The sequence below is a fragment of the Nannobrachium achirus genome (assembly GCF_963921795.1).
Source record: "Nannobrachium achirus genome assembly, chromosome: 15".
In the NCBI taxonomy this organism is placed as follows: Eukaryota; Metazoa; Chordata; class Actinopteri; order Myctophiformes; family Myctophidae; genus Nannobrachium; species Nannobrachium achirus.
This window is the reverse complement of record NC_137822.1, coordinates 8,927,106-8,944,435: the sequence shown is the minus strand read 5'-3', so window position 1 is coordinate 8,944,435 and position 17,330 is coordinate 8,927,106. Positions and strand designations below refer to the sequence as shown.

Below are 17,330 nucleotides of genomic sequence, written 5' to 3'. Positions count from 1 at the left end.
AGGGTAAATATCAAAAACTAAATTGGTTTCCCGACCTGCCATGTGAGAAAGTGGGATCAAGCAATCTTTGAAGGCCTCTCGCAGCACGTTGCCAGCCATGGGGGCGACGGGGGTGTTTCCTTACCCATTATATAAGGCTGGTTATACATCACACACTCCATGAGCTATATGGGGGTCCGTGTTCTAATGCATAGCAAACTGGGGGGGTCCTTGAAATAAAATAAAAAGGTTTGAGAACCGCTGATCTAGGAAGCTCCGTTCCTATGCGGTGGTAGTGGAGGTGGGTGGTGTTGATGGTGTTGTTGGTGGGGCTTGTGGATGGTGTCACCAGCTGTAGTCCTGGCTGGCCAGGGGTCCCTTCAAAGGCAGTGGTTCCCAAACCTTTTAACTCCAGACCCAAAAGAGAAATTAAGACATTTTCCCGGGGACTCAAACTAGTGAAAATAGCCGATCTACAAGCAGATCTACAATAGCAGATCTACCAGCTCACAGCACTTTGCTTCGCGGCGCGCTGTGAGCTTGTAGATCGGCTATTTTCACTACTTCTTAAATATACAGTTCTTTTTTTTTTTATTCATAGAATGTGTTTGCTTGTTTGTTCATAAAGTATTAAAACAAATGTTTAAAAGAAATAGAGTTTTTTGGGGGATTTTTCGAGGGAAAATTTAGTTTTTTGGGGGATACGGAAAATCCTTTGAAACATACATGTAGGGAAATAAAATGGGATTTTTTTACTCGAGTCGTGACCATACGAATCGGCCCTGACCCACAGTTTGGGAACCACTGCACTAAGGGAGGGTTCCATGGTTCCTATGCGGTAGGTAGGTAGGTGGTGTTCCGGTAGACGGAGTTCCGGATGGTGGCGCCCCGTGGTAGTCCAGGCTGACCATCGGGAGAGGAGGGGGCCTTCTGAGGGGGGTTTCCGTGGGTTTTCCTATGCGGTGGTGTTGCTGTTGCTGTTGGAGAAGGTGGAGGTGGAGGAGGTGGTGAGCTTCTGGATGGTGCGGTTGTAGTACTGGGTGGTGAGGGCCTCCAGCGGGCCCCAGCGGTGCGCGTGCAGCTCGATGACTTCCATGAGCAGCGAGCGGGTGAGCTGCGACTCGGCCGGGCACAGCATCTTGTCGCGCGCCGCCGCCAGCAGCTCCGTCATCATCTCCGGGAGCTGCTCCTCCAGCAGCCGCCCCGTGCTCTGCAGCTGGGAGGACAGAGGAGACTAAAGTCAATCATTTTGTATAGATCAGGGATCTTGAGCGTTTTCCGGCCAAGGACCCCTTAGCTGAGAGAGATGAAGCAGGGAGGGACCCCCAGATTCCATAGTTTCATCTTTTGACAGCATAGTCATCAATGTATTTTGGATTCATGTCAATGTCTGTTTTCAGATATTTAAGCACTTGAACCGTCAATACTTAATAAACTTCACCCATCACTCTGTACTTAGTCTGCTCTTTTCTCCCCTCTCAACACCAAACCTCTTTGCCGAAAATAGCCGATCTACAAGCTCACAACGCCTCGCAGCGCGAGGCGTTGTGAGCTTGTAGATCTGCTATTTTTGGCTAAAGTTCTCAGAATATGGACGTTAGGGTTCAAGTGGTTCATATAAAAATGGAGAAAAAAAAGGTTTCTATAACACAAAGATTTAAAGCTCTGCAGCTGGGAGGAAGAGGAAACCAGGGACGTGCAGAGAATGTTAGAGAGGCAGGGGCTGACATTTCTAAAAGGGCCTTTTGGTGGAAATATCGAAAATAGCAGACCTCCAAGCTCACCTCCAAGCTGAGCTTGGAGGTCAGCTATTTTTGGTGCTTGATACCGCACTGAACTAAGCATAAACAAGTCAATACTGGAGATTGATTGATTGATTGATTGAAGAATTTATTAGAAGTTTGCAATAGAAAAAAGTACAGTTTCATGACAGTACAAATCACTGGTACAAGGTCAACTAAAAGGAGATCCTAGAAAGCCGAGGCTTATTTCCACAGGAACCACACTTTAAGTATCTCATATAACATTGAAAGACAGACGGATAGAACATAGTACTTTATCTAGGATAATATCAGTTTCAAAAGCATAACATCAAATACAAAGGCAGAAAAAAGAATAATAAAAAAGGGGGGGGGGGGCATGGGGGCTTAGTCTATTTACAAGTCACGGGTAGCAGCTGTCTGAAGGTGACTTTTCATACCAATTTTGAAGGAGGCTAGGGATTTGCTCTCCTTTAGGGCTTGAGGAAGGGCGTTCCACATGTTGATGGTGTAGCAGGAGAACGAGTTAGAGCCTTGTTTAGTGTTAAATCTACGTTGATGATGATTAGTGGAGCTGCCTCTGGTGTTGTGGTCGTGAACATCCTTGACCTTTAAGAAGTAGTTTGTCAGGTACATGGGAATCTTGGAGGTGTAGTGTATCTTGTACACCAGGCCCATTGCAAGATGCTGTACTCTGTCAGCTACTTTGAGCCATCCCACGCTTTCGTGGTGATGATCGGTAAGGTGGGTCAGAGGAGGGAGACCAAGCACAACCCTAATTAGTTTGTTTTGGGCTGTTTGAAGCTTTAACTTTAAGGCGGCTGGGGCGTCGCGATACCAGACAAGGACTCCGTAATCAATGAGGGGCCCAATAAGAGCTCCTCCTAGTGTCTTTCGGGATTTAGTATTGATCAGCGGGGCAACCCTTTGCAAGAAGCGAATTTGTTGGTTGACTTTATTGATAACCTTGGTGGTCATATGGGGCGTATGGCATGAATTTCTACACAGAGAGGGCACTTCTTTCAACATAAGATGCTGCCTTCAAGTTCAGAGTTTGGACAAGGCAATTCTCTTGAATGCTGCCTTCAGGTATGGCATGGAAAGAGGACATTTGCATTTCTTTCACAATAGAAAAACTGCATTCATGGTCTGGAGAGGGCACTTTTTACAGACGGGTAAAAGGGCAGGGGCTCAAGCCCCCTTTGATGTCTATGTGTGCACGTGCCTGGAGGAAACTAAAGTCAATCGTTTATACAAAGACCTGAGGGCGATTCTACAATTGCCTTCCAAAATCACTATTTCTCAAACTTAAATTCAACAGTATTCAACAATGGACTCAAAAGACTGCTTTCAGCTTTTATGCTCCAGACAAATGGAACAATCTTCAGGACTTAGTCAAGTCGCTTGTGTAATTTCGTTCAAATCTTCGGGGGATTATGAAAACTATTATTTTTGGAAACTTCAGAGTATAACGAATCAGAAAATCCATGATTCCATTTGCAAAATCCGTAGGGGAATTTTTGACAGCTGCTGAAAGTTTGTGTCTCATTTACTTTTCAGCCCAAGGAATGTTTTTCATGCAAAACAAATGCTTGCATTCAGAATCATTAAAAAACCCTAGTTTGACTCCTCACATGCTACTTGAAGCAGATTTTTTGGGGGTATTTTTCTTCTTTATAGTATAGTAGAGTATTGTAAGTGAATGAGACACAAACTTTCAGCAGCTGTCAAAAAATCCCCTAGGGATTTTGCAAATGGAATCATGGATTTTCTGATTTGTTATACCCTGAAGTTTCCAAAAATATATAGTTTTCAAAATCCCCCGAAAATTTGAACGAACCTTTCATGTTTGGACATATTGAACTGGACTAAAGTGCCCTCCACACTAGGGGGCGGTCACCGTCTCCTAGCAATTCATTTTCAATGAGAGGCGGGCGGCTTTTTCGGCCGTGCAGCGAAGTTTTGGGGCAGCGAGGTGAGTGGGCGCGGTCCCGTGAAATCCACCGCGAGCGTGCTCGTTTGTGCATGCATACGTGGGCGGTGAAATTACGCGGTTTTGAAATACCGCGTGTCGTTTACTCACTGAGCGTGTGTGTTTGTGTCTCACCGCGGTGCGGCCACCACTGATCCTAGCGGCAGCCCCGACGTCAACCGCGCCTAGTGTGGAGGACACCCAACTCTCTGAAACCGGATCGATTGGTCTCAATAGAGACATTTATGGTACTACTCGAGGATGCATTACGAAAGGAGCGCACCTGCTTTGCGTAGCACTTATTTGTCTGTATTGTGATGTTTTTAATGTTACGTCATCTTATGTTGCACTTTATGTAATATTTGCCACCACATGTTGTGATCATGTTGTACCCAGGGCATAATTGAACGGTATTCCCTGAACGATTAAAGGTCAATAAAATACATTTTCTTTACGTTTAACCCATTTAGGCCTAGGATTATTGACTGCTTTAACTATTGAAAAATAGCAGATATACAAGCTCACAGCGCGGCACCGAGTGCCGCGCTGCGAGCTTGTAGATCTGCTATTTTTGAAAAATCATGCTTTTTCTTTGCAAGTCTTTGAATATATCTATTTAAAAGCAAACATTTGTAACTCAAATATTTGCTTCTGGGAGGTCCCTGGAACAACATATTTTGAGATGGGGGTCCGTGGCTAAATACCTGTAATTTTGGGGGTCCTTGACATGAAAAAGTTTGAGAACTACTGATTTAGAGGAAGGATTTAGAAGTTGGGTCAAAGATCGGGTCAACGATATTCAAAGACTTGCACACATTTTCACGATTTTTCAAAAATAGCAGATCTACAAGCTTGTAAATCTGCTATTTTTCAATAGTTAAAGCATACTATAATGGTTAAAGTGGTTAAAATCTAACGCGACTCGGGCGCGTTCCAGGTATTTGAGAGTAAAAAAAAAGCCTCTGCATAAGTACCTAGGTTCTTTGCATTGCTTTTATTTATGTTCAATGTACTGTTATTGTAATTGTGTATGCTGGATGAAATGTGCTACACAATATGAATGACGTTTGAATGACTGATACATTACATGCAACAGACGTGCTGACGAGACGAGTCATCTTAATGACCTTGAACTGTGAACACACACAGATGTGGGTGACAGGTCACCGTTGGGTGTGATCCTAGCTACACTGTTATGTGGATATTGTCAGCATGTCTGACACTCTGTCTGTCACTGTCCAATACAGACGTGTGTGTGTGTGTGTGTGTGTGTGTGTGTGTGTGTGTGTGTGTGTGTGTGTGAATAGGGCTGTCACGATTATGACATTTTACTTGACGGTTAATTGTCACACAAATCATTTCAACTGAAAATGTAATTGTGTTTCGTTCGTTGAACATTATTGGAATAGAAATTACATTTCGGTTTGGCTTTTAAGCTTCGTAAACAAAAGGTGCACAGGGCAGATATGACAACACATACCACAAAAAAATGACATGTAACACAAAAAATTACACATAACACAAAGTGCTGCTCACAGTGAAAAAACCGCACTTTCAACACTTTCACTTCTCAGGCTGTCTTCACCAACTGACTGCCTGCGGTGCGAGGCGTTGTGTGCTTGTAGATCTGCTGTTCTCACTACTTTTGTCCGAGGGCCTCGTATGATGAAGCAGGGCTTTACTTTGTGAAAGAATGTACACATTTTCAGATACGAGGTTTCCACCCAACACTGACGATGTACTAGTGTTGTTGCTGCTCTTATACCACCATTATTGCTGGAGTTGGTGGGTGCCAGACAGTATCCCCGCGCGGGCCGCCTATTGGGGAACCCTGATGTTAAGGAAGAGGAGCTGTTTGCTAACATCCGCCATGTTTTTCTCTCTGCGTCCTTTAATCCGTCGAGGGAGGTAACATTAAAGGACAACTCTGCACTAAATAACATCTAGGCTCATTTTCCTACTTATACTGATCCCAAATGACTGTCCATTGGGACATTATTATACATTAAAGCAGTGTTTCTCAACCTTTTTTTCTGCATGGGCACACTTATCATGTCCCAAGAATCCATGGGCACACCAACATAATACGGGGGTGTAAATATCGTCACTGTCGGGAAGAAACCTTGTATCTCCAAGTTTCAAATGTGTACGTTTCTTCGCAAAGTAAAGCCCTGCTTCATCATACAAGGCTGTCGCACAACAGTAGTGAAAACAGCAGATCTACAAGCACACAACGCCTCGCACCGCGAAATCATTTTTAAAATGATAAATACAAAACGAACGGTATTTGGACATGCAAGGTTTCCACGCGACAACGACGTTATACTGATCCCATGACTGTCCATTGGGACATTATTATACATTAAATGATAATGATGATGTGTGTGTGTCCATACAACACATACCTCCATGGAACAGCAGATGACGGCATCTTCCTTCACGTCTGTGGACTCCAACAGCTGCAAGTTGACAAGAAGAGACAGATATTAGAGGGACAGATTACACGAGACGGCAGGCGGAATCCAAACAAAAAATAGGATCGAAACTGGACAGTACCATCCATCGCAGAGACCTCGCATCTCCTATTTAGAATGGGTATTTTTTGTTGTTGTAAATGAATGCCCTAGGAGCACCCTACTTCATCATTGTTTGATTGATCGAATGCTTTAACAGTGCTTTAACAAGGCAGAGTGGCACAGATGTATACAAGAATGCCTTCAGGGCTTGTTTCCATAAAGGTCCTGTGTCATACGAGAGCGCTGGTAGTGAAAAGTAGTGAAAATAGCTGGTTGTCAAAATTGAAAGGTCTTCTCTTAACTCAGTTCATTTTATACTGTCAGAGTTACAGACTCGTAACGTCTAATTTGGGCCGCACTATAGGAACACAGTGTCCCTGGAATCCACTTTAGCTGATGTACAAGCTCATGGGTTGGCTATTTTCACTACTTTAAGAGTTACACTACTAATAAGGAAGGGTGTTGGACATACATTACAGTACACAGCAACATTACAACGTCCTAACGCCGAGCGTAAATACATCTAATAAGCCTCTGGAGGAGGTTTTGTTGGAACATAATTTGAATAGATGCTGCTACATGAAGGGGATTAGACACACGACTAATGCCTCTTCATGTGTGTGATTATGTAAAAAAAAAAAAGAGAGAAAGAAAAAGGCTAATCCTCATGATAAATATTATTTTTCCTGTAAGACATCAAACTGGCAAGAAGGCAGCAAGCCAGGCGTTGGGCCAGGAGAGCGAGCCAATCAGTAAGCATGCCTTCTGCATGAGCAGTGCAGCCATACTGTATGCAGCGTGCACGCACACACACACACAAGTGCGCGTGCACACACACACGCGCTTGGATCACTTTGTATTACTATACTTGTGAGGGCTTCAAAAGTTTAGGACAGAATAGAAAATATCAGTAGTGTAAAGTCACCAAGTACTGTACTTGGTGACTAAAGGGGGCCTGTCACCTAAAGGGTTACTGTCACTTTAAGAATCATCTTAAAAAACAAGTTAATATTTTTATGATGTCATTGTGGGGATGCGCAATTATAAGCCAATCAAATTAATTGTCTGTATAGCCTGACTGTATGACTACTTACTGTACTGGTCAGCTGTTGTTGGGGGGCGAGGGGCAGATTACACTGAGCTTCAGACTGTTTCAGACCGTTTTCAGAGAAGCTCATGTCACAGTGTAATCTGCCCCTTGAGCCCTTTAGGTACCCCTTTAAGTAAAATTTTGAGGTATTTGTAATAGTATTTCCAATTTTCAGTACTTTTACTTCTACTCCACGACATCGGATCCAAATATTGTACTTTTACTCAGCCACAATTATTTGAAAACTATATAGTAGAAAATACCTCATCTTCTTCCGGTGCGCGACACTGATGCACACCTACAGTAAGTATAACTCAAATCCCCAACTCCTAAACATACAGTCACCTCTACAAGCCAAATAAGTAAGTAAGTAGGTTCGGGATCGACACCATGACCTTGTGGTCCAAAGGCGAAGAGCGCTAGAGCTTCTATTACGATAAAACAATAGAAATATAGAAATACAATAGGGCATTCACGAATAGTGATTTTTAGTATTCGATTATTCGACCTCTAAGTATTCAAATAGTCGAATATTCAACAGGACTGGCCAAACTGTCAAATATTAAGTAAGCAAGAGGCGAACATTGTGAGAATAGCCGATCTACATGCTCACAACGCCTCGTGAGCATGTAGATCTGCTATTTTCACAATATTTATCTGTTGAACCGAGTCACATTAAATGTAATACCTACAATTCCAAGTGCTTGTCAGGGTGGGGGTCCCCAGTTCAGATATGTTTATTTTGGGCGTCACGGCCTAAAAAGGCTAAAAACAACCCCTCGTATAGAGCATTAACAAATTCATCCACCAGGGGCATTGACAACTAATTTGTATGACTTCATATCTAGTAGCCTAGCTTTATAAACTATATCTTTTTTAAAGAGAAAACCATAAAAAAAATGAAATAAGTGAATATTCGACTTCGGTGAACAATGTCGAATAGTGACTTTTATATTAGAATATTCGGTGAATGCCCTAACATACAACAAGTACAGACGCGTGCACTCACGCACACACACGCACGTGAGACTCAAACAGCCAAGTCGTCCGTACCTACACTCTTCCCTTGATGCCGGTCGTGCCAGATAAACACAGGACTAAATAATAGAGGGCTTTGCCAGAGAGGAAAACCCCTTTCCCCTCTAGAACAGGTTTAGTCTTCATCATTGTTTCTCTCAGAGCGCTGCTCTGCCAAGCCTAACAAGCGCTGGAAAACATGCGGTGGGTTCACAGGAAACCCAGGCAAGAAGTTGAGAAAGATCATCTCGTGTTTTCATGTTGTTTTTCTGTTTTTGCAACGTTTGCGTGTTGTGATGTGGTTCCAAAAAATGCAGAAATGCTCAATGTGTCCAAACCCCCAGGCCTGGACATAAATGGACGGTAAAAACCATGTACCACCAGGTCAGCATGGTAACTCTTCACAGCATTGACCCTGTCCTGTCGTCCTTAAAGGACAACTTTGCTTTTTTTACAACAAGGGTTCATATTTTAGATTGTAATTAGAGAAAAGAAAAGATGTGTTAAAATGTTTTCATTTACTGCTTTCTATTGTTTTAGCGATTTTAGTATTTTGATTTCAGTGGGTGGGGGCATGCGTACAGGTGGCTAAACATGTCCTTTAAGACACAATAAGCCACATCTGCCCATGAAAGATTGCGGTGCATCTTGGGAATGGGCTTATTGTGTCTAAAAAGACATATTTAGCCACCTGGGGGCATGCATGCAAATCAAAATCACTAAAATGATAGAAAGAAGTAAATGAAAGCATTTCAACACTCATCTTTTCTTTTCTCTAATGACCATCTAAAATATGAACCCTTGTTGTAAAAAAACAAAGTTGTCCTTTAATTTTTGGGCAGGCAAGCTCACAATGCGCCGCATCGCAGCGCGTTGTGAGCTTGCAGATTGGCTATTTATGTAAATATTTTCCAATAAGGCCCACTTGATCCGCACTAACAGGCCTGGAATGTCATCATTTTAGGGGAAAGGCCACGTGCCAGGGCAGGAAGGCCATCAAATAAAACCGTCCATTGAACAAATTACTTGAATTTAAGGTTTAAGGATGATTTTAAATTCAATAAAGTATGTAGACTATCTGCAGTGAAATAAATAAATTATGGTAATTACAATCTGATCCATGCCCTACACCAATCAAAGTTACTGGATCGTTTTTTTCACATGAAAAAGTTTGAGAACCACTGACATAGTAGTCTCTCAAGAACAGACTAACTGAGCTCCAGTTGAAGTGAAAAGGACCTTTTCTTTGACGATGGCGAGCCAGATTGCTGACACAGAAACATAGGTTTTTTCAGACGCTTATAGAATCGGGTCAAAATTCTAATTTTCAAGATTTTTCAAAAATAGCAGATCTACAAGCTCGCAGCCGCGCTGTGAGCTTGTATAGGGTTAAGGCCTCATGTGGGGCGACTGTGGCTCAGGAGATAAAGCAGGTCGTCTAATGATCCGCGGGTCGTGGTTCGAATCCCCGGCTCCTCCTGTCCACATGTCAAAGTGTCCTTGGGCAAGACACTGACTGAACCCCACATTGCCTCCAATGAGTCGGTCGGTGCTGGCGTCGACTGTTCGCCGCTTTGCCTCCCAATGTATGAATGAATGAACCATTGTAAAGCGCTTTGAACACTTGGAAAAGCGCTGTAAAAATGCAAACCATTATAAGGCCACTGTGGCCTCAGGGCATGCCATGTTGTTGAGGGGCACAAGGCCAAACAGAGGGGCAACGACGGCCATGAACTTTGTGCTGTCTCCCCCTACCTCCTATCCCCAATTTCAATTGATTTTTTTTTCATAAATGAATGCCCTTCATTATGTGTCGCACAAAAGTGGAGAAAGTATCAAATCTACAAGCTCACAACGCGCCGCAATGCGTTGTGCAACACTAACGGAACGGTGTTGATTTTTACAGCCAATTCTGGTTTCATTTTAGTCATAGTCTTTTGAATAGAATTCCATTCAGTTTTAGTCATCTGAAATGTTTTAGTTTGAGTCTAGTCTAGATTTCGACAAAATATGATACGATTTTAGTCAACTAAATCTACAGTTGATTTAGAGACTAGCAGGCCCTGATGGCGTCATAATGGCAGATTTTACACTTGGTTGCGTGCAAAAAAAAAAAGATAGCTGATCTAGAAGCTTGCAACGCATCGCAGCGCCATTTTCAGAGCGTAACCAAACATAACATGACTGGTCTTTTAGTTCTACTGGATCTCTTCTCCACTGTCCACCTCCCTAACATTGTAGTCTTGTTTTTTATTTGTTGATGAAATTTGAAATTTAATAAAAAAAAAATACAGTAGCTAAAAATAATTCCGCATTCCAAATAAAGAATTGCAAAAATAGACGATCTACAAGCTTAAAACGCGTCGCAATGCGGCGCGTTTTGAGCTTGTAAATCGGCTATTTTGATATTTTTGACTGTATATGCATTGTGACCCTGGAGTGAATGTGGAAATATAGTGGCCCTCTCCATCATCAAAGTTGCCCACCCCTGTTCTGTGTGTGTGTGTGTGTGTGTGTGTGTGTGTGTGTGTGTGTGTGTGTGTGTGTGTGTGTGTGTGTGTGTGCGCGTGCGTGCGTGCGTGCGTGCGTGCGTGCGTGCGTGCGCGCCGTTTGAAGTGGTGTCATTATCACTGCAGTCAGTCTCTCACTACTGTAGGAAGAACTGTACCACAAGACCTACCAGCTCATAATGACTTCTCTTGGGACATTGTGTGTGCGCGTGTGCATGTGTGCATTCAGAAAGGAACATTCTGCAATGCCTGAGTGCACGTTCCTTATTGAACACATATACTGTAAATAAGACCTTTCTATACCTTTCTATCTATAACTTGGTTCCATTAATAGAATGAGTGAGATGTGTGGTTTACTATATATATATTTTTTAATACAACACTCAAGTGTTATTTTATAGTTTGTGGCAGACGGGTTGATTATTTTACATAAAATTAACAATACTAGGACCTTGTGTACTGTATATGAGGGCTGGCTCTCTTTTATGCCCATGTAAGGTGTTCCATGTCCAGGCCAGTTTGTGATGTCATCTCCAAACTTTGGCACTATAGTGATGTTAGTCATCTCAGTCAGTTGTTTCATCACGTCAGACAGACATTATTTGGGCATTGTTTCAGCATGCGGCTGTTACCATGGTGGTGACACTGTTTAATATCAGTGATGTCAGCATGCAGACTGTTTCACCCGTTTATGCCCATATATGGTGTTCTGTGATGTCAGTCAGTGATGTCGGGCATTGTTTCAGCATGCGGCTGTTACCATAAAATAAAAACGGTGACGTTTCATTTGAATGGCAACTGATGTGTTCAATGCGATTGACACAATTACTCATTTTAAATCCCACGTAACTCATTTACTGCTGCGTGACGAGTTTGACGACTTATCGCCAATGGTCCAGGCTGCCACGAACGACTTTAACAACCTATCCTTATTTTGACGCTAGATGGGGCTGTTCGTTAGCCTATGGGTAACACATTAATTATGTGGTAACCGGAAGGTCACCTGACACGCTGATGACATTTTTTGGGGGAAAAAAGGAAAAGCCTCATAGTGTTTATGGTCTATGGGACGAGTGGTGGAAAGTAGGGCATTCACCAAATATTCGAATATCAAAGTCACTATTCGACGTTGTTCACCAAAGTCGAATATTTTTTCTCTCTTTAAAAATATATAGTTTATAAAACTAGGAAGTCATAATAGGATAGGAAGTCATAAGAATGAGTTGTCAATGCCCCTGGTGGATGAATTTGTTAATGCTCTATACCAGGGCTTCTCAAACTTCTTAGGCCGTGACCCCCAAAATAAACATATTTGAACTGGGGACCCCCACCCTGACAAGCACTTGGAATTGTAGGTATTACATTTAATGTGACTCGGTTCCGCAGATGAATATTGTGAAAATAGCAGATCTACATGCTCACAACGCCTCGCAACGCGAGGGGTTGTGAGCATGTAGATCGGCTATTTTCACAATGTTCGCCCTCTTGCTTACTTAATACTTGATAGTTTGGCCAGTCCTATTGAATATTCGACTATTCGAATACTTTGAGGTCGAATAATTCGAATACTAAAAATCACTATTCGTGAATGCCCTAGTTTAAAGCGAGCTCAGGTGCACGCAAAAACAGAACATCTTTTGAGGATTTTCTTCCAACTCCAGGACGCCCGTGGGCATCTTTTGAGCCCTCCCGCGAGGAAATCGGAGCATCATGGAATATTCTATGTATTTTCAAAGGTTAGTGAAAATCTCTGGAAGAGTGGCAGGGAACGACGTAAAGTCGAAAAACAATGTTGTGCGTCAATGAGTCAAGATGGAGATGGTGTCTGTTTTTAACTAGAAGCTAAATACATGCCCGGTGCAGAACATGATTAAAATGGTTAACATTATTATGGCTTTTTACAGTTTCATAGCAACGGCATGACCAGATGTAGTGTTTCTGTTAAGGATAATGAAGACGGGGCGGTGTTGACAACGTTGCTTACAAGATGTGTTGGGAGTGTGTGTGTGTGTGTGTGTGTGTGTGTGTGTGTGTGTGTGTGTGTGTGTGTGTGGGCAGGGAACACAAAACGCTGTGGAAGAAGCCGAGTTCCAGACGGCTCTATTTTATGTTTGCACTTCTCTTTAAAGTCAGTGTTTCTCAACCTTTTTTCTGCATGGGCACACATGGGCACACCAACATAATACGGGGGGTGTAAATATCGTCGCTGTCGGGAAGAAACCTTTCAAATTTGTACGTTTCTTCGCAAAGTAAAGCCCTGCTTCATCATACAAGGCTGTCGCTCAACAGTAGTGAAAACAGCAGATCTACAAGCACACAACGCCTCACGGTGCGAGGCGTATCACAGAGTGATAAATACAATACTGGCTTTCAAGCAGTTTCAAGGGGCACACTTGACCCTTCTCAGGGGCATACTACATTAGTTCTATTAAATGTAGACATTAAAATGTCTTTTAAGAAATTAGTAGAATCAGCCTTAGGTCTTAACTCTTTCAATGCCACCTTTTCACCACTAGAGGGCGCCCAATGGCCATAGAATCCTACATAGACAAGCGCTGGTATATGCACAAGCCGTGCGCAGCCATGACTCGCCTGAACACTTTCCTTTGTGCATGTACAGGAACAGGATGAAGTTAGCTTGAAGTTAGCTATTGGCTACCAAGCATTTTAGAAGCCCTATTTTCGGCGATTTAGCCATGATTAAACCTTGCACACCTCATGGATATGCATGGAACAGAGAAAATGAGCTCTAAAGATCCTGGATTGCATTGGAGTGGATGGTAAATATCGGCGGCGCGACGCTCTCGCGGGCCGTGTAAACAGATGACGGCCGGCGGCCCCGCTCAAAAAAAAAAAAAAAAAAGACGAACTAGTTCGGGATCGGCACCCTGATAAGGACAAATAAAGCCGAACTAGTTCGGGATTGGCACAGTAAGAGTTAATGAGCTAATGACAATCTCCTGGTTTAAAACATTACATTTCTATCACAGTTTTAAAATAAAGAGGAGGGCACTAATGGGCTGCTAATTACATTAATTAAACGTGGGTCAATAGATAGTGGACAACTTTGGTTATTTACGTACTAATCCATATCCAGACAACATCATTTGTGCTTTGAAAGAGCATTGATATTTAGCTTTGCTTTAAAATACCCCCCAAATTACATCTTTAAAAGCGTGAACAATAGTGAAAATGGCAAGCAAGCATACACAGACAGCGTGTGGGTGGCATGTGTACGTGTATTTCTGTTATTAGATACAAGTAGAGAGTGGTGTGTGTGTGGTGTGAGCCAACTTGGCAGAGACGTAGGCACACACCAGGTGGTAAAACTTTATGGCACGTGGCCTCCAGCTCTAACGATTATTATCACCTCTATAAATTATATTTCAACCACGGCTGATATTCTCTCCTCACTCACTGTGCCGTCTTTCTGTCTCCTACGCCCGTTCCCTGTAGCTCAGGTAAATACATTACCGACTAATAACTCCACTCTCCTGCACGCAGGGATCTTCTGTTTTAATTTAACAGCACAAAGAGAGTACAAATGGACCCTTAATTGGTTCCATTTGAACGCTCTTTGGGGTTACATTATCTTATTTTTTTTATTTTTTTCGAAGATCGTATTCTCCGATAATCTCATCAGTCGGAAACGTTGCATCTTTTGTGGATATCGTCTGTGTCGTGCAGAAATCTGGTACGGCATCTCCATATTTCAACTTTTTATAAATGTTTTTTTTCCCCTAAAATAATGCCCTAATTTCGTCATACAAGAAGTGTCGCACGAAGGTAGTGAAATTAGCAGATCTACAAGCTCAACGTAGATCCGCTATTTTCACTATCTTCAGATCAAAAAGGAAAGGTTTTGGACATACAAGGTCTCCACCCGAGTGAGAGTGATAACAGATGGGAAGTGAACCGAGAGTCAGGTGTTTTACCGTCTGTCTGTCTGTCTGTCTGTCTGTCTGTCTGTCTGTCTGTCTGTCTGTCTGTCTGTCTGTGTGACTGTCTGGACCGCCACCCACTGCGGTATCAACGTCTAGACTGGCTTTGAGCAAAAAGAGGGAAGCGTGTTTCTTTTAAAAGGGAAGTGAGCCGGGTCATTGTGGGCTCAGGTTTCAGGTTCATCTGTCCGACATCTGTACATGGAGAGTAGAAAGGGAACCAACCGGCTTTAGGTGGAGAGGATCCTGACACTGAAGGCTTTGAAGAGGTTTGCTCTAAGCCTCAAAACCTCGACCCATCAAGACCTGAGGCCCATTCTAAAACCTAACAGTTTGTTGAGAAAACATATGTTTCTATCAGTGGTTCTCAAACTTTTTCATGTCAAGGACCCCCAAAATGATAATTATGTATTTGGCTGCCGACCCCCCCCCATCTCAAAATATTTTGTTCCAGGAACCCCACAGATGCAAAGTTTTGCTTTAAAAGAACATATACACTCAAAGATTTGCACAATGTTCACGATATAAAAAAAGATAGCAGGTCTACAAACTCGAGCTTGTGTGTGTTTGTGTGTGTGTGTGTGTGTGTGTGTGTGTGTGTGTGTGCTTGACATTGTACCAACCTCTCTAACAGCTCATCCGCACTGCCCGCGATGCGACGCAAGCGATGAAATCTCATTAAAATACATGTGTTTCAATGAGGACGTCTTGACCTACCGCGAGCGACAACGCGTCGTGCCGCGACATCGTCCACCCCTCCGGTTTTCGCTCGCGGAGCCTCTATTTGAGCGAGGTTTCGCAGCGACGTCCATAGAGGTAAATGGCAATGCCCTGCCCCCCAAACACTTTATATTATTATTTATTTATTTGATTGGTTCAGGCTACGTCGCAACGCAATGGCCGACGCTCCATATATGGACAGTATTTCGCGGGACATCGCGTCGCGTCGCTCGCGTGCAGTGCGGATGAGGTGTAAGGCAGGTGTAGATGTGTGTGTGTGTGTGACATTGTACCAACCTCTCTAAGGCAGGTGTAGATAGGACACACCAGGACTCTGAAGGGTTCTCCTGCGATGCTCCTCATGGTTCCAAACACCTCACACAGGAAGGTGATGAAACCCAGCCAGCGCTCCACGTCACACTGCTGCAGCTGCTCTCTGCGAGCGAAGTCCTTCTGTTGGAGGGAGAGAGACGAGACGCACAGGCTCAGTGTGTGTGAGGGAGGGAGCAAAGTATGGATTCATTTTGTTCAGAAAACATCATCCATAACAGCATTTGTACTGATGGTTAGCTAGGAGGTACTGTATATTGGTGTGGCTATTAAAGAGATGCATGAATCCAATCCACTTCATCCTACAAGAGTGCTGCACAAAAGTAGTGAAAATAGCAGATCTACAAGCTCACAACGTGTCGCATAGGCAATTTTCACTAATGTAAAACCTTTCCATGTTCTGCAACTTTTATTAATAATAAAAAAGTACCGGTTTTGGACATACAAGGATTTTCCATTTCCACCCGACATATAACGAATTATACTGCATGTGTGCAAAGACAAATAAATGCACTGCAGCCAAAAGACATGCTAATAAACACACGCGCGCACACACACACGCACGCACGCACGCACGCACACACACACACACACACACACACACACACACACACACACACACACACACACACACACACACACACACACACACACACACACACACACACACACACACACACACACACACACACACACACACACACACACACACACACACACACACACACACACAGAGAGTTTATGGAGCCCAGTGAGGTTTTAACACTGGGGTGACAACACAACACACACTTCTTGGGAAACTTCACAGGCCTCACACACACACATTCAAAACAGACAACCGCCGTACTTGACACCCGGATGACAACCCACAAACGCACCCAGAAACACATAAAGAGCTAACCCTGAATGACCATAACGGGTCTGTAACTAGCTGAGTGTGTACAAATCGAGGCAAAAGGAGCCTTATGGGTCCATTTGTAAACTCTCAGAGTTATGGGGGTCCTTGCAAATGAAACATTTGAGAACCACTAATACTAGTCAGACTCCCAGACTCCTCCTATGTGCCATAGTGTCATAGTAAATAATAATAATAATAATGAATTGCATTTTTATAGCGTTTTTCCAAGTGCTCAAAGCGCTTTACAATGGTTCATTCATTCATACATAAATCAGTGTCATACATATTCTGAAGAAAACCTGGATAATTGACATTCAGTAATTGGGTCTTATGATCAAAATTAGGGATCAACCGTTATCGAAACGGGCGATAATCGAAGTCGATATTCATAACATTTATTAATATCGCAAAATATCGATATCGGAAAAAAAAGTTGAAATAAAATTCGATATATATTTTAATTATTTATTTATTTTTTGCTTCTTGGTTACTGATTTTCACCGATTTCCTGCTGCGGATTACGTTTTTAACGCTATTCTAGTATGTGGCGACTAGATGTGAGCCTCTAGACATTTAGGATGTGAAAAATATATATAA

At 42.9% G+C, this 17,330-nt stretch overlaps 1 protein-coding gene across 1 annotated transcript in view; it reads right to left on the bottom strand.

Moving 5' to 3' along the window:
* Window positions 1-713: 713 nt before the first annotated feature.
* ctif (CBP80/20-dependent translation initiation factor) overlaps window positions 714-17,330 on the bottom strand; it is an 86,419-nt gene continuing 69,802 nt past the window's right edge. The window contains exons 12-14 of the mRNA XM_080742726.1: window positions 15,803-15,958; window positions 6,117-6,170; window positions 714-1,195 (exon numbers count right to left, since the gene is read on the bottom strand). Of these exons, the coding sequence (XP_080598852.1) occupies window positions 935-1,195; window positions 6,117-6,170; window positions 15,803-15,958 (471 nt within the window). The 3' untranslated portion in view covers window positions 714-934. The remainder of the gene's footprint in view (window positions 1,196-6,116; window positions 6,171-15,802; window positions 15,959-17,330) is intronic.